Raw genomic sequence first — 22466 nt, 5'->3', positions numbered from 1 at the left:
ACCAGTAGCTACCTTTTCTTTTCTTTTTCTGGATTTTTTTCTTATAGTGTATGAAAGCCATATCTCAATTTACACTTTAAATGTATCTCTCTCTTATATCTGTGACCTTACTTGTTATTTAAACTTTATCACAATTTAACATGATAATTTCTGAGGCAGAACCTGGCTTCTAGACAAACTGTTATTTATTCAATGAAACAAAATATTTTTTAAAGAATCTTTTCCATACAATGACAGTTTTTATAATGGCTACAAAACTAAAAAATATATATACATTTATACATTCTGATGTGACTCACTCTAGATCCTTATGTTGTCAATCAGTAAGTGCCTTGAAAAAACTTGACAACATTTCTAAGCGAACCTATAAGCAATCTTTTAATGTGAATGTTGACTGAGTTGTTTGAAAAACACCCCCAAGTATTTTAAAACTGAGAGGAACCAAAATGTAAGCTGTTAAAAATGATTTGCTTCACCGAAGTTCTGAAATCTCATTTGTATAGCCATACGCATAATTTTTTTTTTTTACATTAAATTCACCTTACTTTTTTTGTACATAATTTACGCCAAATACCAAATGCTTGTGTGTTAAGTCTCCACTTTGAATATTCAGAACAGTGAAATTAGATAACTGCAGTAGAAGGAAATAATCTTCATCATATGGCCTCAAAAGTATGTGGACAACTTTTATGCCATTTTCTGTTCATTTTTGGAGCTTGACCGATGGATACAATAAACTGCCATTGAAAGAGGAGCATACAGATTCTTCACAAGATATGTTCCTCAGAAGGACATGAGGGTGAGTAGCCTATATAATAATAAAAGTTTCTTTAAGAAAGATCAGTTTCAAAGTAAATCAATTTTACTTCTACTTTAAATGAAGACTTATCAGTGGTTTTCATTTAGCTGTTTCTGTATTTAAAATCTGCCTCTCATTGATGTGACAGCAGACGAGGTTGTCTGTTTTCCTGCTTACATATTAATATGAAAAGATGCCGTCTCGACTGCTCCAGATGTCTCTGCTCGCGGATACCCTCGGGGCCATCGCTATACCCCGCGCGCGCACCTGTCACACACTCTGCTCCCGAGCTTGGTCCAAGCCGGAGCGAGTGAGTGAGCGCGTGTCACTCAGCAGCTCCACCCCTCCGGTAACTACACCCAGCTCACATCCGACCGAACCCGCACATCAGATACATTCACCGTTATACAGGTATCCCCTCAACGTCACTACCGTGGCGAAAAGTTATTTTAGGTGTTTTTGTTGGGATTTTGAGGGAACTTACGTGGACTTGGTAGGGTGTAAAAGGTGAAAATGAGAGTAAGGATGATTAAGATGACGGAGTGTAGCTGGACGTACTGGACGCTGTTTTTCCTCTGCGCTCTCGTGCCGCTCCCAGCGCGCGCAGATATCACTTGCACCTCGTGCTTCGCTCCAATACGCCGAAATGAGGCACAAGTGCGGACAACGGCTTTCGTCAGCCGTGATTTTGGAAGTGTACCGGACGGCAGCACTGATAAAAACTGGAAGTGGGGAATTGATGGAGCTCAACTTTCCCCTGAAGCGCACATAAAGTCTCCTTCTGTGTCCTGGAGAGAGACACCGGAGAACTCGCACATATCCCAAGCGGAACGGACGAGCCCAGCTGAGGAAAAAGACGGAAAAGTTTATCCAACATGGTTTCCTGAGGAAATCAAAGTAAACAGGAGGGAAAAGCGCAGTCTGTTTCCGTCTGACAGTGCGGCCGGTTCTCGGTTCGAGTTCAGGCGTACCGGAGGAGTTGACGGTTCCGGGAAGAGTCCGAGGCAGAATGAACCACACCTGATTACGTCCACCTTTGCGTTGTCTGGAGATTCTGCTCATAACCAGGCCATGGTGCTGTGGTCCGGACACAACAGCAGCGTGAGTTTAAACTTTATCCATGCATCACATTTTAGAGAGCCATAATTATTATATACTTGTTAAAACTGAGAAAGTGGGTCATTTTATCTGTTGTTTTATTGTGATGGATTTCTTTGACATTCTGGACTGTAGTTCACGCACACGACTGGTGCGTGGCAGCTGCAAAACCGTGCACGCGTCACCATTTCTTTCTACACGCTCTTTATTGAGAAAAAAAACAACAACTCTTGTGTGTTTACGGACAGAGACTGCAACCAAAGGCGTTTCATCCAAAGAGTCAGTGCAAATTCCGTGCGTGCATAGGCTATGACAGACCACGAATTAACCCATGAATGAAAACAAGAAGTCAATATGTCTCCCCTTATTATTAACTAATTTAATGAATGTCTTATGAATTATTTTCCATAAATAATTATATTGATTATTGGAAGCCACTGGTTCTCATTTTACACCCACCCATTGATTTTTCTATTATTTTGATGAATTAAAGTATGTGTGATCATAATAGTCTCATTTTGCTTATCATTATGTTGTCATCATACTTTCTCTGAAACTCTTTAATTAAATGGCAGATTTGAAGTTTTGCATGGAAATATTGCATTGAAGATTTTTACTGCGTTTTGTTACTGTGCCTTATGATTTCATGTGATAAATAATACAATAATTCTTGTTTTTAGTCTCTCATTACATAGACATTTGCCCCTACACCCGATTATGTGTATTTATATATTTACTTCCTTACTACAAAAAAAGAGTAGGATGCCAGAATGTGTAGTATTTATGAAACTGTAGGCAAGCAATACGGATGACCTACTGCATCTGCTTAGATACTGAAGTGTGCAGCTAGTGGACACTTTTCTGTCCCATAAGGCCACAGGAGCTGAGAGAAGTAGAAATAATACAATAAATTGTCTCCGAATTGTGAGCCAAGTGCTGTAGATAAGAAAGTTGTTTCTTGTGGCTAAATTTTTCATATTTAACACCTTGTTTTTGCAGGTGTTGTTAGTATGGTAAATCATAGGTCAAAAGACAATGTCAACATGGTGGATGAAGTATAAAGATGCAGTTTTTGCTTTATCTGATCCACTGCATACTGAAAAAGTACAGGATTTCGGACACAGCTTTTAGTCTGATTTGCCATCATCATCCCCTTTGGTGTTTGTTGCCTTCTTCATTAGGGCATCTGTTCTGGGATGCAGATGTTTCAAATAAACCTGCCAGAAATGCAGTGTAAGTGAACACAGTGCACAGTTCAGAAGAATTAATTAATATTACTTTAATATGACTGTCAATTATTTGCCTGCAACGCTTTACTTTATTAACAATCAATTTCTTTCATCAATAATCAATTTGCTGCATCTGCTAGAGACCTACATCTCTAGCACCCTGGGTCCTCTGCTTGTATTTCTCCATATGCTGCTGTGGTTTGAGTGACGCCTTTTTTTTTTTTTTGGTAACCCGAACTCATTCCTTTTCCTTCACAATTTCTGTGCCTCATCTGAAATATAAATGACTGACTCTGTCAGCATACTTTTTAGATTGGCAGGGTAATACCTGCAGAATTTATGTGTTTGTGTGTGTGTGTGTGTGTGTGTGTGTGTGCGTGCGCGCGTTTCTGCAGTGCTGCTGATGCCATCGGTGTATCTTTTACCAAACCGCATGAGTGATGTTTTTGCGACGCCACAGATGCAAACTGAACGTCAGAGAAAAGATAGCATCCACACAAACTCTTTCTTCCTGTGTGTCTCTATCTCAGCCTGACATACACACATTTATGCATTGCACATAGACATTTGTTGTATTGATTTGGCACATTTGACACTGCTATACATAATGAACCACCAACCAAATTGTTTAAAGGATAACGCACTCAATTATATATTAAAAAACATCATACACAATCATGACGTTAAATGAAAAATGAGGCCCATATGGTAGTTTGAAAAGATCCGTTTAGGAAATGATGTTAGCACGAGAAGAGATGACACCGGTAGCCTCTCAGCGGCAAGCAACAAATGAAGCCCTCTGTCATGCCAGTTTTCATCAAATGTGAAACCTTTCCTTTTGCTTCCTGTAGACACTCTGTCTTATTACCACACAAGTGATAAAGCTAATGTCTGGCCTTTCACACCTCTGTTGGACCTCACTCAATCCCCCCCCCCCCCCCCCCCCCACACACACACACACAAAGTTCGATGCATTGGGCAATAATAATGATACTTTTTACTGTTACAGCACAGTCTGCCTTAAATACCCTTGTTTGCTCCAGAAGGTGAGAGCAGATGGACAGATACCTGTAGAGTATGCAAATACCGGGATACTGCTAGACTCAAGGGTATCATAGAGAGCGTGTTGCAGGCGTGCACGTTTGAGTGATGATGTCACGGAATAATTAGAGACTAGGTGTGTTTCATTTGATAAATAAAAATAGTCAACAGGTTAATCTTTGAATGTTTCTATCCCCCTATTAAAAGTCCAGGTAACGGAAACTTAGAAAGATAATAAACGCATCATGAAACATCCATATGAAGCGGTCTAATCCAAGCCTTGTGAAGAGAGACGATCGCTTTATATGATGAACAGATTCTTCAATTTTAACATAACCAAATTACATTTAATTTCATATTAAACAATGCAGCATACATTTATCACGTAGTCTAACGCTTTCAGATATTAATTAAAAATAAATATATTTGTATTTAAATAAACAGATGTAATATATGCGCATGTATATTAAATGTATAAGTATGGTCATTTCTATTGTATTTATTTACAGATATAAATTGTTATCATAGCTCAAACTCCTCTAATATGCAAAACTCAAATTTCATCTATGTGTGATGATTTTGCAGGGTGTACCAAATGAATGAATTTTGTGAAGGGAAGTGAACTTACACAGCTATCCCCTACTTGGTGAGTAGGGCGCAGTGAACACAGATTAGGGACCCTGGCATCCGCAGATACAGTCTGCATTATGATGGTACTCATTTTGCAACTTACTTGGCTCATGTTTTACGCCTTTCAAATAGAGTAACGTTTGCATGCAAGGATTTGCTTTATTTTGATGTTAGTGGCTTTAGCGACCAAATTGATCCACAGCGTTCAGCAGTTTTCCTGAAGAGGACTGAGTGTGTGTGTGTGTGTGTGTGTGTGTGTGCAAGAAACTGAGTGTTATGCTGAAAGCATACTCTCTTAGGCCTAATGTCACTGAAAGCTGAAAGCTTTCACTTTTGATTCACGGCAACTGAGAGGCTGTTTGGCCGCTTTCTCAATTGTAAAAACAATCAATGAAAATCCATAAAGATGATGGAAATGCAAGAGAATCATTTTGCTGCCCCTGCAACGCCTGCCCTTGGGTCCTGATCCATAGTTTGCCCTCCAAAGTCCACGTTGACATTTTCTCTGAGAGGAGCCCCCGCAGAGCAAGAAATCATTGTAAAGGTGGGGTTTGTGTATTTCGTTGTCTAGACAAAACGGATCTTATGCAAATGTGGCTAAGGAAGCACCTCTCCAGGGGAAGTCTCTCCATGGGAGTTTGATTGCGATCAAGCAGTGATTTTAGAGTTTAAAAAAAACTCTCCGGCCTGCTGTGAGAGAATCGCAGATTATGGCTGTACAATCATAGGTTGCTCAGGGTTTATTTAGTTTGCCTGTCTGCTTTGCTCGAGTTTCATGTTGATGCTCTGTTGATGCCCTACAGGAAGATGGCAGTCAACTATGTCCAAGTGTGGGCTTGTGTGTGCGTTCATGTGAAATTTTGCAAGGGCGTGTGCGCATGTTTTCATGTGAGTACTCATGGCCTGCGGAGAGCATGAGGGATGTCCTTGAGTTTGGCTGTCCATCCAAATGTCTACACATCCTCCAACAGTTTCACTCTGGAGTGACAGCCAAAGTGGTTGTGTGTGTGTGTGTGTGTGTGTGTGTGTGTGTGTGTGTGTGTGTGTGTGTGTGTGTGTGTGTGTGTGTGTGTGTGCGCGTGTGTGTGTGCGCGTGTGTGTGTGCGCGTGTGTGCGTGTGCGTGTGTGCGTGTGTGTGTGTGTGTGTGTGTGTACGTGTGTACAAGTTTGTGTCCTATCTATCTCAGGGCAGCAGAGTGGCTGAGCTTGTAGCAGTACACACTCTGACTCGGGGACACATCAAGCCTGGTTAGTTTTAAAGGACTTTTCAATATTAGGGCGGTTTGAGAGGAAGCCAATGTTTTAGTTTTGCGGCAACTCACTGCTGGTACTTAAAAAAAAAAGTTTATTTGAAAAAGTAAAAAAATTTTTTCCAAAAAATATGTAGAACATTGGTGCACCAAGGCTGCATTTATTTGACCAAGAATACAGTAAAACAATATTATTAAATATTGTTAAAACTTTATATAATTTTAAAATATAATATATTCTGACATAATACTTTATTCTGACATTCTGTCACATGAATCCTTCAGAAAACATTCTAATATGCGGATTTGGTGCTCAAGAAACATTTCTTATCAATGTTGAAAACCATTGCTGTTTTTCAGGATGGAATAAGAACAGCATTTATATAAAAAATATTTATATTTTGTAACATTATAAAAATCTTTATGGTCCATTTTTATTAATTTAATGCATCCTTGCTGAACAAAATTATTAATATTTCTGTTCCCAAACCTTTGAACTGTATATTAAAAAAAGTTTTTGGTTCCAGTATTCCCTTTTCTTTCATTTGTTCAAAGATGATGAAAATGAAAGCAGTTTCAACAAACTATGCCTTAATACCAAAATGAAGTTCTTGAATGAATGCTCATGCAATCTAAAGAGTTAGCCTATGTCTCTTTTGACATCCACCTATATTGTTTATATTAACCACCGCCATACAATAACTAACTTCCCAAAACGTACTAGTCCAGGGGGCATTTTACAGCTTCTGTCCATCTGTTTATAGACAGCAAGTCGTATCCATTTACCTGAAGTGAATCTGCACATTCTGTCTCTAATAATTTGTCACCTAATGTGCAGAGCTGGTTGCATAACCTCAGGATTTATTCTCTCAAACCCTGAAATCTCATAATCATTATTAGAATCTACCAGAGCAATGCGAATATATTTTGTTAAACTCCATGTTTTACAGATTCATGTATTGTGTCACTTACTAATCATTTTAAAATCCTATGATTTATGAGACGCAGCCATTCCAAAGTATACGAATATCCAGTACTAATATAAGTTTGAAGCTAAAATAATTTGTCATTTGCTCAGCAGCACAGAGATTTATGGACAAATTCAAGGGAAAGTGAAACAAACAGCCCAATTCTTAACATTTCAGAAGCCAAGGATTATAAATAGCCTATCTGCAATTAAAAATTCTTTCTTTTGTCATTGTAAAAATATTGTTGTAAAGCTAGGCAATCTTTTAATATTATAGTTCCTTAAAGTCATCCTTAAACCTAAATAATTAGACTTTTTGTGATACTCTTGATCTTCTTTTCAGGTTATCCTGCTATATGCACACATTTGCAAAACTCCATCACTCGAGTATTTGCTGAAACTCACAAATGTGGTGGTGATGGTTAGTTCAGTCAAGTTAAAATTTCTGACTGTCACTTCTGTAAAGAGGACTGCAGTACGACATGTTATGCCAATGCAGTCATTTAAAGGGGTGATGAACTGAGAAATAAAATTTTCCTTGAGCTTTTGACATTTAAGAGGTCATCATACTATACGAATATCCTGAAAGTTTCAGAACTGAAACTTCCTTGTTAGTCCAATAAAAGCGTTTATTGACACCAGGCCCAGCGAACTACACTTTTTTTGTGGGGATTTATGACGTCAAAGGGTATCAAACACCGCCTCCGCAGAAGAGATCAACACCTACTTCAACACTGCCTGTTTAGCCCTGCCCACTGATTCGCGCATAGCTAAATAACATAAGCCTAAGCCTACGAGGTGATCAACCGAATCGAACTACCAATAAACATGCCGTTTACAAAATATTGTGCAGTGTCTGGTTGTGGAAGAAGACAGTCGCTACATAAGCTTCCTATGGATTCCAATATTAGGAATGCGTGGTTAAACTTTATTAAATCAGTAAATCAGTCACAATTTCCGACACAGGCTTTGCAAACAGACTTTTACGACACGGATCTGCCAGCAACGCCACAAACATAAGTAACCATGTGTTTATTCTAATGCCTGATCTGCGATCAGTGATTTCTGATGTGTAATTATTCAAGTTCAGATATATTATTTCTCTCAAATTCGTTAAATACTGTTTAATATGCATCAGTGACTAAACGATCAACTTCACATCGTTTCTTCTAGTAGGATGAAAATAATCTTATTTAAATTGTGATTAAATTATATACAGAAATAAGTGACCAAAGAATGCTCCCTTTCCAAATCGGCCAAGCTGTCAATCACACAGCGCGAGTTTATCTGGACACTTGCCAAAAACATTGATTTTATGAAATCAATGACGCTATTACTACACAACGAAGCTCTTACTGTATTTGCATCGTTATTTGGTGAAAGTATTTGCAAGAGTGCAGAAATTGCTTTGCAATGATAAGATCTTTTCATTCACTCGATTAACATGTAATCTGCTCAATGCTCATCACTGCAACCTTTCATGTAATGGGATGGATTTAAATATAATGCTTTAAACAATACTTTTCACGATTCGTTCATCTCGATAGCTTTAATAATAAAAACGTAGTAAAAGTTTTCGAGAGAGTTCCACATGTAATACTAGCTATTTCATATGCAAACATGTCAGCCAATCACAGCAGTGGGCGTTTACACTGAAGTCTCACAGCAGACACGCCCCTTAAAACAGAGCATTCAAATCAGAGGCTAAAATCAGGCTTGGAAAATGCCTTTTATTTCTAAATTATGACCATTTTTGAAGTAAAAATCATACTGACATTATAAGGCCACCCCAGGCAACATTATAAAATAATAAAACAATCCAGTTCACGACCCCTTTAAATCTGAGTACTAGATTAGGTTTTTGTTTTTCCGTAAATGTTGCTTCTTTAAATTCGAGGTTGACCAAAAATGAATTTTCAGAGGTGGGAAGAACATCATATTTCTGATTAATAAGATGACCGTTTTTAAAATCTGTATATTGAATGTGCTAAATATGTCCTTGGTCTTTCTATAACCGGCCATGACATGAATAGAGCCTAAGTGCAAAATGTATGAAAACTCAGGTGCAGTTACAACCAAAAATCACAATAAACCCAAATTAAGGAATCCAGAAAAAAACAGTATAACTAGAAAAATGTACATTATAAGAAAATGAAACACAAACAGCTTAAATGACTTCAAATAACCTCCCTATTCTTTGTTTTCATTTGTCAAAGTGAACATGAGTAACTTAATGGTAAATCATGCTCATGTGGTGTTTTTATAACATTCTATCTACATTAATAATTATGCAATACTAATAATATTAGACTATAAAGAGTGAAGCATATACTACATGTAAGATTTATGATTTCTTTTTCCCAGAAGAAGTTGTATGTGCTGACATGGCACATTTCCATATACTCATTTCCTTGGCATGCTTTGAGTTTAATTTAGTGCGCTTGTTGATTATCGAATCAAAATCACTAAATATGCATTAAAGTAACAGTAAAAATAAGAATATTTAGCTAATGAAAATAGTTAGTTAACGAAAAAAGAATTTAATATATTTTATAAACTATGTTTTAGTTTCAATTTGGGTCAATTTTAGTGTATGTGAAGTCAGTTTGATCTTCTTTCTGAATTATATCTTTATTGATTTAAAAATGAACAAGCTTATTTTTGTGAAATGTTTTGCTGAAATTGTTGAAATATATTTCTTTAAAATAAACGGTATTATATAGAGACGTTTTTGACACAAAGTGTCCAAATACATTTTGGGGGCCACTGTATATCTCAATAATAAAATGTGCTCAATAATAATAAGATATGTGAAAGCGCCCATGTACCCTTCACATTCAAATGTATGCAGACCAGTGACCTGTTTTTCCTTCCAATGGGATTCGCAGTGACGGATTTATTCATTATGAGCTATCCAGGCTTTGTCTCAGTACTGAATATTAATGAGCATGCAGATTAATTGTGGTCATTGTACACTTTCCAGGGATGTAGAGAGCAAGTGTCAGAAGTGACCTGGAGATGAGAGATGAGAGCATTTGTCATTGGTCTTCAGAGAGAGTGTGTGTGATTCTGTGTGTACAAGAGTGCTTGGGTATTGTGTGTGTGTAATGTGTTTGGCACTGATGTGTGCGCGTGTATGCCTGTGAATGTCTTTGAGACCTGTGTGTGTCCGTGTGTGTGTCTAATTATTGGTCTGTAGAGAGTCAGCTTGTCTCTCTGTCTTTTTAATTAAAGGCAGAGGCAGCGGAGGTCGAGTGGGTATCCAGACTCTAGAGAACGGCTGTGAAAGACATAGAGAGGAGCAAAGGAAGCCAAAGAAACAAAGGAAGTCGGATCAAAATAAAAAAAGCATAACATAGAGGTCAAAGAAAATTTAGAGAGCAGGCTATTATAACCCAATTCTGCCACAGAAAGGAAGTGACATCACAGAAACGGTGTTCAGAGGGAGAAGAGATATGTTCAAGTCAAAGTAAAAACCCTTCGGTGTCTTTAATGCTAATGATGCAACCTTTTTTTTCTCATTCTCTTTGTTTTGACTTTGTTCAGATGACAGCTCAGTTCAATCTATTTTTACCTCAGTGGCAAAACTTTCACTCATATTTCTAGCCCTTTAACCCCAGTGACAGCTTGTGCTAATGCTCTGCAGGTCTGAAAAATAAATCTCCTCTAAAAGGCTACATCCTTTTAAAAATGACTAACACCTCTGTTTAACATTTTGTGGAGAAGGGCCATTAATATTTACCGCTTTATATGGGCCAATAATCTCACAGAATGTTTTCAGGGAGCTAAAAAGCTCATTGTTTATAAAAAATAATAATTTTCCTTAAAATAAATAATTTCACTTGATTAAATTAGGAGCATTACAAGATCAGTCTACTGTATAGTTAAGCTATTTTACGCCTTAAAATATGAAAAGCATTGTTTAAATGTTAAGTACCCAGTTAAAGTGGTTTCCTTTTTTACCCTGTATTCAAATGTAATTTAGACTAAATCTATTACTATAGTTTTGTATTTTTAGGATTAAATTATAATTTAATATTGAAGAACTCTACAAAGAGGTCCCATTAGTTCACATTTTTTTATGCATTAACTAACAATGAGCAATTTATTTGTTACAGCATTTAGTATCCCTTGTTAAAGTTACTCAAAATACAGCTGTTCATTTTTAGTTCATGTCAGCTCAGGTCCATTAATTAATGGTAACAGAGACTTTTCATTTTAGTAATATATATTAACATTAACTTAGATTAATGAATGCTTTAGAATAATTTTTCATTCTTAGTTCATGTTAATTAATGTAGTTAATAATGTTAACAAATGGAACCTTATTGTAAAGTGTTTCTGAACAACTACAACACCAGTTTAATATCAATATAATTTGATTATCTTGGCTCATGCATCAGTTTGGTTCCTTTTTTTCTTAGTCATTAGAAAGTTTTACAGTTTTTTTAGAGACATTAAAGACAGCACTTACTTGTGTGTAGGATTAGCATTGGCCTTCTCTGCATGGGTGATTATAGTTGAGATCTGTATCTCATAGAGTTCTGCAGTGGTTGTATTATCTTTGAGGCGACATTGTCTCACAGGACAGACAGTCCTATTCTTATGGACAAAGCAGCACTCAAAAGCACATTGATTTTGTGAAGGAGAAAAGGCTTACTTCTTTAAATGCAGATTCTATTTACTGTTTTTTTCTTTTACATGCAGATACACCCCCTATACATCAAATGGTCACTGGAGGCATTAGTCTGAAGACTAAAGGACTAAAATTGGGTTGTTTTAAGAAAATTATTTTGACTTGTCTCTCTGTTAAACTAAATAGGGCATTTATTTATGCATTGTAATGCTCTCACAATGAAAGTCTAATGAGGTCATTCTACGGAAGTGTAAAACCTGAATTCTTGTTTTAAGCCCTTATACATGTAAGTGTTTTAACGATACATTGTTTTAAAAACAGCATGGTCAATTGTATATTTTTAATGTTCCAAATTAAATTCCAATGCTGTATGATTGCCGTATAGACTTTTTTTTAACAGAGGAGAAGTCTACATGAATGTGTTGTAATCAGCAGCATGTCACAGATTCCCTTTGGCAGAAAGGGAGTGACCACCTATAATCTTTACATGAGGTGAGACAAGTCTTCAGGTATGCACTGTATGTTAAGCTAAATTGTACAATTGTGAAGACCTCACTCTGTTGTTGTAAAAATTAGGCTAATCCGTGCCGGTCCACCCTAAAAGCAAACTACGCAACTTACGCAAGTTACGTAGGTACATGTGAAGACATTATCAGAAGTCTGGCCCTCACAAGTATGGCAAAAACCAGTACCCCTAGTACTAGCTTTATGATTTGTTTGTGTATGTATGTTGGCAAAAGCTCATGTGCGAGTAATTCGTCTGAAAAATGGAGCATGGAACATGACTAAAGATTCAAGGAGGTTTGCAACCAGAACACTTGCCCAGTTCTCTAAGCTGTAGAAAATCTCAAAATAAACAAAACAAAAAGTACAAGCACAAGAATACAATATAAAGCCGTATAACTTGAACATATGCACACAATGTCTAAGTTTGGTTACACATAAAGATTTATATGTGTGTGTGTGTTTATGTGTATGCTTACATGAAGGTTTCTTTTTATATCATGCAGTAAAATAAACCTCCCAGCTGTTGGCAGCGTTATGAAGGCTGCTGCCCTCAGCAGAAACTTTGTGCACAGCGTTTGTATGTGCGTTGTGTATGAATGTGTGCGGATATGTGCACCTGCTTGCGCTCTATGTGAGGATCATCTCTGAGGGATGTCTATGAAGGTCATTTATATTCATACATGTATATTCATATGCAGATGTGTACTTGAGGATTATGTTTAAGGAGCGGGATAATGTACAGAGTTTTATTATGGTCCTGTGTGGCCCCCAGGCCTTCTGTTGAATAAACACAAAAAAAGATCCAGAAGTGTGTGAAAATGATTGAAATTTCCAGCGAGGCAGAATCGAGCAATGCAATGATTTGTGGTTTTTCCAAAGGCAAAGCAGTGAGCATTAATAAAACATAAATATGAATAAGTATTCTCCTTTTCTAGGTGTGAGGAGAGCACACATCTTTCGCTTATTTGACTGATGAGAAAATGCCTCTCGCCCCAAAGCGCAAACTCATTCTTGAAATTCATCTATTGTGTATATTATCCCCATAAACTCTATTTCATGCTATGAGTGTCTGCAGTTCTAATGATGCTGTGATAACTCTGACATAGTCGCAAACACAAAACACAAAGAGTCTTTCATTTACCTTGATGGTTTATCATTAGAGTATGAGACCCTACAGCCCCAAATAAACCACTGGACACAAACATAAACATGCAATAAGATTTGATTACTCCCGCTGAATTTATGATACTTCCATTCAACATCCCCACCTTTTTTATACTTTGTCATACTATATTCAGATATATGAAGCATACAATAATACAGCTGTCTTTTATTAAAATAAACCATTTAAAAAATCAATTCTACTTTTTCATTCCATCCCCTCGCTCCATTTTGCAACATATTTTAATGCCTTGAGGTTTATTGATTCATAAGGCAGCTTCTAAACATGATACTCAGAGAGCAATAGAAGACAGATTGAGGAGGAAACACCATGAAAGAGAATGAAAAGAGAGGGTAAAATGAAAAAGTAAGGAATGTTGGATTGATATTCAGCACACTCCAAGAACACATTGCAACTGATTGTTTCAATTCCACTAGAGCTAAACTGATATATTATACCCAGTCTGTTCATGATCACTGGATTTATGAGAGAATAAAGATTCCTCCGTCCTTTGTATTTTATTTAAATTGTGAGCATAAATTTCAGTTTGGCACTAACTCCGCGGGTGTATTACAGTACACAGAAACAAATTAGTGCCAAAAATACTGAGATATGAGCTGTGAAGTGAAGTCCACCAGAGAGAAACAAAAGTCACAATGTGCTGCATGACTCCTTTGAGAGCAGAATCGCAATGAAAATGCCTCTTTGCTCTGCTGAGAAAAAGTATTGCAATGGAGAATTCAGTGTTCTATGGGTTCTGAAGAACATTCAGTGTTTCACTCGGAGAGCATTGAGCTGTAGGAATGCCATTGGAACAATGAGCAGGTAGTTCCATTTCATTTCACCATTTTAATTGAATTCATCTGAGTGTTTGAAAACAAAGTCTCTGACCGAAAACTGACTCAGAACATATAGACTTTTTAATCACCTACCCGTGTTAATGTGATTTTGTTGTTTGGGGTTTCGGAAACGGTTTTAATTATGGGCTTCATCAAAATTACCACTTAAAATGGGTCTTCATGTTTACTTGATTTGTTGTGTGTGCAATCCCAGATTGCCGCTGTTTGTTCTCAGGTATGCACATGGTATTGCTAGGTTATTTTTTGTTGTTGTTGCCTCAAACAACCTGCTGGCGAATCACGAACCTCTATAGTCTGTTTTATTCTCCAATAGGGTTGATTGTTATACTGGCACTAAAAAAGTAATTTAGCATAATTCGTTACCTGGGTCAGTGAACTAACCCTTAATTTTTGGGTGAAACTAGATTATTTATTCATTTTTGACACTGAATCTCACGAAATATTGACTTGAATATATTTGACAGTCAGAGTTTGGTTTCATTTCACTGGTTGCCTGAGGCTGTTAATGCGATGCTTAATATGTTGATTTTGTTGAGATGCCAGAGGCTGGTATTGTACTGAAGCCAAAATTGTGGTATTTTGATGCAGCCATACCCCCCAGTTCATGTATAGTTAAACCAAGAGTGTTGTCATAGTCTGGCGTTTTTATCTTCTGTGGCTACAGGAAACTAGAAAACATCATAGGCCTTATTCTAAGCAAGAATAGCACATTCTATAATGGCTACAAAAGATAGATGGAGAAAGTAAGACTTTCAGTCAACAAATTGATTTAAAATGTCAACCTGTCCCACTCTATGTATTATTTCATTTTTAAAAAGTTACAGCTTAAAAGCTGAAGTTTACTAGTGTATCATGATTTCCCACGAGTGGATTCTCTTTGAAAATAGCCATGAGTCTTCTTCAAAATGTCATGGTCCACAACAACATAAATAAAACAGAATAATGTTAGTAGGGTGCTCACTTGGAAAACTGTAATCAATGGGGGAAAAACTTATAATCAGACACTTTTACTACTACTGTTGTGCAGTTGATTTTGGCGTAATTAATAATAATATATGGTGAATGGGTCAAATATAGGAATTTGTATTTTCTGTACTTATTTGTGGGGAAACATGCAAATTTCAGATTGTGAGTTGATTAAAATATGGCAGAATATGTTCAATTGAGCATAAATGACTGCACTTTTACTGGTTTCTGAAAGAATCATCAAATTAGCCAAAGTCTTTAATGAATAAGCATGCAATGTGTGTATTTTTTAATTCTGCAAATGTTTCTGTGGAATTCTGCAGGCGCAGATTCTGTACCGATTTACTTGTTGTGATTAAAAAGACTATTAAGAACAATTAAGCATCTTTGTTATTCAACTGGCTACATTTTATTTTGACTGAATGAAAATTACATAAACAAAAGGGATTTCATTTCAGATCTTAATGAATTCTACTGAAACACATACATTAACGTTTGAATATTCTGAATTATTCTATTATAATTAAATATATAATCACATGTAATTTCATTCAAACTTTTAAAAATATTGGGCCCCAGATGAAAGGTTTATTAGTGTTTAAGGTTTAAAAATTTGGACATTTACAGGCTACTTAAAGGCAAACCGTGGTTAATATTCAATTCAAAACAATAAACTAGATCATGTTGTTCACGTTTCGTCTTTTTTACTACAGTATGTACATCTAATGTCTTTTGTGCAATATGAATACATAGCCTACATGCAGTACACTTTTAGATATTCATTCTAGAGGTGTAACGATACCCTCATGTACCCTTCGATACATATCACGATACTAAACTCACGATACAATATTATTGCGATATTCCAAGACATATGGTAAAAGGTTACCAACAAATTTACTAAATTTGGTAATACATTGAGGGCTGGGGAAATAAGGGTGAGCGATATAACGATTTTTGATCGTGGACGATTAAAATGTCTCCATGATCTTCTTTTGAAGAAATATTGTAGTATCGTGCTACAGTGCATTCGATCAGTTTCAGTTCTGGCGCCTCTGTCCCAACATACTGTACAATGCAACGTACATTCACATCACTTGTTAACGCAGAACTTCGACTCGGCGCAGTAATATCATCACTCCTGATGATATTACTGTGATGATATTACTGCGCCGAGTCGAAGTGCTCCAAATGCTATTCCGCCATACATTATTCTTTTTAACCCGCTTAGAAAACCGCCAAGTTTTATTTTGTGTCAACATACTTGGTCGTGTAACTACTCGTGTAACTGTATTTAAATAGGGAAAACGTGGAGGTGTTTGGTCGCTTATAACTTCATCTCTGTTTGGTCCCTTGTAATGAACTGGGCTAAGCTACAGTAAGTGCTATCAAAGTGTTGCGGCGCGCCAGAGCGGTTAAGTGCACGCACTGAGACAAGAGAGATATGTATCAACTCGTATTAGTTAAGGGAATAACATAGTTTAATATGAAAAAAACGGTGGAGTATCCCTTTAAAGCCTTGCCGGTTAAACATTTCATTCGCCCGCTGATGCGCTGCTCTAACATGCGCTTTTCTGTGCGCATACACCTGAAGCGCACATGCACTTAAAAGCCTGTCAAACAACGCCTGATTAAGTTATCTTTCGAGTCTTATTGGGTTAATACTGTCAAATACACACAAGGTTTACATAAACACAGTTGGTTAAGTTTAAAGTCAAAGCAAACATTTGAGAACACAAAAGAAGATATTTTAAAGAATGTGGCAAACCAAACATTTGCAGCCCCATTGACTCCCAGTAGGAAAATATATACTATTGAAGTCACTGGGGACCAGCAACTGTTTGGTTATCCACATTCTATAAAATAACTTTTATTTTCAACAGAAGAAAGAAACTTATTTAACTTAATAAATTATGTAAATTAAGTAAATTATGACAATTTTCATTTTTGGGGGAATTATCCCTTTAATGTTAATAAAACAACAAAAAACAAAGAGAACTTTAGTAGTTTTAATAAGTATCAATGTATAATAAAATAAGTCTTAATAAGTATCAATGTATAATAAAATAAGTCTATGTAGTGTTTTACTTTTATAGTTCATTCATTTAAATTCTTTCTTGAAGGCTTCTGGTAAATGCACCTACTGCAGCTGAAAAATAAAGCACTGTTTATTTCATTTGTATATAATATGTTGTGTATACATGTAATGTGTATCTTTGGGTGTCCTTAGCCGGTGTCCGTGCCGTTTCCATGTCCGTGTCCGTGCTGGTGTCGGTGACCGGCTGGTTTCGGTGACTGTGCTGGTGTCAGTGCTGGTGTCCGTGCCGGTTTCCGTGCCATTTCCGTGTCCGTGTCCGTGTCCGTGCCCGTGCCCGTGTTCATATCAGTGCCAGTGTTCATGTCAGTGCCTGTGCCGGTGTCCGTGCCTGTGTTCATGTTGGTGCCGGTGTTCATGTTGGTGTCCATGTCCGTGTCGGTGCCGGTGTCAGTGCCAGTGACCGTGCCGGTGTATCCGTGTCCGTGCCGTTGTGCCTGCCCTGACACGGCACTGTGTTTGACAGGCTTTTAAGTGCGAGTGCGCTTCGGGTGTATGTCCGTGTCAGTGCCAGTGTCTGAAACACTTTAATAGTAGCTCAGACACGCCGGTGTCTGGGAACTTTAATAGTAGCTTTAATAAGTACCAATGTATAATTTATACAGTGAAGACTTTGTAGTGTTTTACTTTTATATTTGTTCATTTGATTTCTTTCTTGAAGGCTTCTGTTAAATGCATCTTCTGCAGCTGAAAAAATAAAGCACTGTTTATTTCATTTGTATATTATATGTTGTATATATGTAATGTGTATCTTTGTTCTTTTAATAACAAAGAAAATACTGATAAAGATTTTTATCTTCACCACTTTGGCCTAATGTCTGCCATTCTTTTTTATTTTATATTTTGTTCCCTTTTAAGGCTTTGTTTTTAAAATAGGGGCATTAGTTTGGCTGTAATGCTCAGTCACTTGCTGAATAGTAAAACCAACATAAAAAAGAATCATGATAAAATCTTGAATCATGATTTTCCTGAAAATCGTGATATGATATTTTTGCAATATCGCCCACCCTAGGTGGAAATGCAATATGCTTGCACTCTGTCACTGACTATACAGCATATTTAAAATAATGTAGGCCACTTTTTACTGGTAACATAAGACATTTGGCGAGGACCCCAAAATATTCCCCCATTGCATTATTATAAATTATATTCAACATTGTATATAGTTTAATGTACACTAAAACTCTGTAAACTTGAATTTTCTCACACAGTCATTTTGTGTGTTTGGTGAACTATACACAATACATATTGTCACTATCCACGATACATATTGTTGCATTTTTGTATATATTGTGACATGATATATTGTTTAACCCCTTATTCATACTGTTTTTTAATGTTCAAAGGCAACAGAGTAAACATCTAGTTTGGGGAAATACAAGAGTTGCCAAAGTGAGATGTCTTGCCATTTCAGTCACAAAAGCTGTAAAAAGTAATGTCCGCTTCCTCTGGAAGATTCATCAGCTATGTTAGTAGCACAATACCATATGTTCTTACACCGGCTATTGTTTTTGATTTCACTGCTACTTGTTGTCACTGTCAAGTGAGCCGCCTTCAGTGGATACTGATTGGTCTTTGCAGGAGTTGTTTCCATGGTATCACGCAGAGCATGCAAAATGGCCATACACAGCACTATAAGCTGCAATTTAGATAATCATATTTCATGGTAAAATGCAATAAAGTAAATGAAATAGATATGGGAATTATGGAAATGGAAATGTTTAGTTGTAAGATTCAGCATGTAATACGGGTTTTATGACATGCCAGCTCTAGCTGAAAAAAAGACAGGAATGTGAGTTCCTGAGTCTTCAACAATGTTGACATGTTTCGCATGTAATGAAACATTTATTTCAGAGAGAACAAAAGGTAGAGGAACAAAAGATGAATGTAATGGTGAAGCTTTTTCATGTATTTGAGGTTAGAAGAATAAAGCGACCGAACAGACCTCGGCCCATTGACTGTAATATGACAGTAAGTCATTCATGTTTAAACTGAATCTGATCTTAGCTTGAACATGAACTGATCAAACCCACCATTCATATGCAAATGTAATTAAATCTGCATAACATCCCTGCACATATTATTGACCTCATAGAAACGGACAATAGAAACCTCGACTTTGAAATTAATATTCATTTTCAGCCCCATGGACACTGGTCTCCCTCTCTCTCTCTTTCAAGAAAGAGATGTAATTAGTTCCAGTATCACGGTGGTTTTGCTGGTTCAGGAAGCTGAGTGAGTTTGACTGGGGTCCTGCTCTTTCAGATATGCTGTATTTGGATATGCTAATAGCTTGTCCTCTTCTGATTGGTTAATTAACCTGAGATGAAGCCGTCCCGTCACAGGTGGGGCCATGAAAAGTGAAGGTTGCTCACACACGCATACACAATCATAGGACGTATAGTGATGTTAGTAAAGTCACAGACTACCGGTAGGCTGTAATAGGCTTTTCTATAACAGTCGTGTTTGCGTCCGCATCAGTTTCATGAATTATTACTCTATTTTCTTTTAGGTTAATGACAATACTCCTGTTGACTGAACTCTCATTAGGGAACAATCATGGAGTGTGAAATGAAATATTGGACCTTTTAGTCTAATATTCATTAGTGTGTGTGGAGTGGACGCGATACTGAAGACTGTGTTCTCACACAGACACGGACGCAAAGGGACCACTTACTGTCTTCTTTTGATTCAAAGTCTTTCTCTATCCCTTTCTTTTTATGGTAAAACTCACAGTGGAAAGACAGATGCTTGTTTGTTCACTGTTGTTTATGAGTGTGTGCTCAGAATGTTTTGTCAGTTGGGAAGAGCAAAGCGTTTTACCTGCCACGTTTCAGCGTGACATTTGACAGCTTGAGCGTGTTTGTGTTTTTAGCGTATGTGTACAGCGTCATGTTTTTTTTTTCTCTCTCTCTCTTCTCTTCCCCTGATCATCATTACCTCCATCAGGCTGTCCTGGCTCTGAGTGCATTGCCTCTTATTCTGCTGTCATCTCAAGATAATAAAATTCACACCTGATATTTACTCTCATCCATCACTGCGAGGCTGCCTGACAGACATTTTATCATTTAAAGTAGCACATTAAGAGTGCTGTAGCTGGGGAAATGTGTAAATGGAGATTGCTTGGTGATTTGTTAAATGTCTGCGTGTTTTTCTTTCAGGTGATCCTGATTTTGACAAAACTGTTCGACTTTAACCTGGGAACCGTGACGGAGAGTTCGCTCTGGAGGTAAACCCTTTTCTGTGAAGGGAAATACTGAGTTTATTCACTCCTCTGAGTATTTTGGCCTTCAGTGCTCTGGTACACCTACATTTTAGGATACTTTTAATAAGAGTCCCTAAGAAGTAAATATAATAATATAATTTAAAACGTGAGTACAAAAGTGAATGTTTTAGACACTTATTTGCATGTTAATTGCAATTAAATGTAGTATACTTTAATGCCATGTCTACTGAAACTTGTATGTCATGAATTAACATATATTTTTAATTGTACATTTGAAGTAGCTGTTCAGTACATATAATATATATTAACTTTAAATGTAATATAAAATGTACACTACAGTTCAATATATTATAATATAATTATAAAATATAGTTGTGCTTCAGTATGTTAGTCAAAACATCAAGTGTACTACTTTAAAGGATGACAAATTATTATTATTAAAACAATTTTTACATTATTACAGTTCACTTTTTAAGTGTATGTAAGTGTGTTAAAAAACAGCCATGAAATTGTACTCAAGTACACTTGAGTGGACTTTTAGTTAATATTATTATCTGCAAGTACAGTTTTAAAAAAATACACTTTAAAGTTTTGAAGTACACTACAAATGCGCATTAAATAAATCAAGCACACTTCTTTTACACAGAGAACAGCTCATCATAAATGCACGGAAATACAGTGTTGTACACCTACTGTATGTAAAGTTTGCCATTCCTCATGGGTATGTGGCAAGTTTTTACTTTTTTTCAGCATTTTTTACTCAGTAGTTTATAATGAGAGCACAGGGGAAATTTTATATCAGTGCTAGGAAAAGGGCAGGAACACAAAGCTTGCATTCTTTAAATAAGGGTGAACCTTCTAACTGCTGCAGCACTGCTGACCCAGCCTAAATTAAATGATCTGATAACACTGTGGAATTAGTATTACGCTTCAAGCCCATTACAAATCAACACACATTCTTGCATTAGCCACAAGTGCGTTAGTGGCAAGTACACCGGACTATATGAATGGCAAAGATCAGTGATGAAATACTGCTCAGAAGCACTTTCACTGACCATTGCTGATATGCCCCTGGGTAAAGTACTTAATCCTTGTCTTCTCCTGGGACGCTCTGTACCATGACCCGGCTCTCTCTCTCTTTGTCATAGTGTGTAGACAATGGAAAGAAAAGAATTGCAAGGTAACTGTGTAAGGCAGGCTTATACATAGAGAAAGAAAGCACTGACTGTACATTCTGGCACTTCACGTTTTGATTTTTTCCCCCCATTAATTTCGACTTCACTTCACAGAGAACAATCGTTTACTCATTTATAAACCTTCACTATTCATAAGACATTTTTTTTCTAGCCTTTAACAAGTTGCGAAAAGCTCTTCGTACTTTGGTATGCTTTTTTAAGTTTCAGATTAGACTGCAGCAGTGCATTTCTGTCTGGCTGTCTGAGAGGGTCTGTTTAGAAAGTCCCTGCTCAACTGGGGTGTTTCTCACTTCCAAAGTATTTTATCCATTAAAATGGCTCCCAGTGAAATCTACAGTTCACTGCGATTTAAAGTACCTTTAATTAAATTTAAAAACCCTAGACCCTGAATTTTTCTTACTGGATTAATAAACTCCCTTTACATTTATGCTTTTGCACTACGTTCAGTCACATTGGAACTTCCAACTGGGGTTTCAATTTGAAAGATGTTGAACAGATCATTTTTTTATTTGAGCCATTTATTTAACTATTAATTAAAGTTTTTGGGACAAAACTAAAATTATTCGTTTTTAATTTAAATCAGCCTGAATTATAACGCATGTTATTATCAGTATTACTGTAATATAACCACCTCTCTGAATCTTAAATGTAATTGTTTTAATTTTCTCTGTATTATTAAAGCTGTGATTTACACACAACTCTATAAATACCACCTGAAGGTAAGTGGAATTTAACGAAAGAGTAATTGTAGCCACAAGCGCAAAGTGATCATTCATCAGTACAGCTGATATTTGGTTGGACTTT

General features: G+C 36.7%; 1 protein-coding gene across 1 annotated transcript in view; it reads left to right on the top strand.

Moving 5' to 3' along the window:
- The first annotated feature begins 1156 nt into the window (after nucleotides 1-1156).
- The window catches only part of sorcs3b (sortilin related VPS10 domain containing receptor 3b), a 54102-nt gene continuing 32792 nt past the window's right edge, over nucleotides 1157-22466 (top strand). The window contains exons 1-2 of the mRNA XM_079632258.1: nucleotides 1157-1900; nucleotides 20402-20469. Of these exons, the coding sequence (XP_079488384.1) occupies nucleotides 1313-1900; nucleotides 20402-20469 (656 nt within the window). The 5' untranslated portion in view covers nucleotides 1157-1312. The remainder of the gene's footprint in view (nucleotides 1901-20401; nucleotides 20470-22466) is intronic.

The sequence above is a fragment of the Phoxinus phoxinus genome (genome assembly GCF_949152265.1).
Source record: "Phoxinus phoxinus genome assembly, chromosome: 13".
Lineage (NCBI taxonomy): Eukaryota > Metazoa > Chordata > Actinopteri > Cypriniformes > Leuciscidae > Phoxinus > Phoxinus phoxinus.
This window is presented reverse-complemented; position numbering and strand designations above follow the sequence as displayed.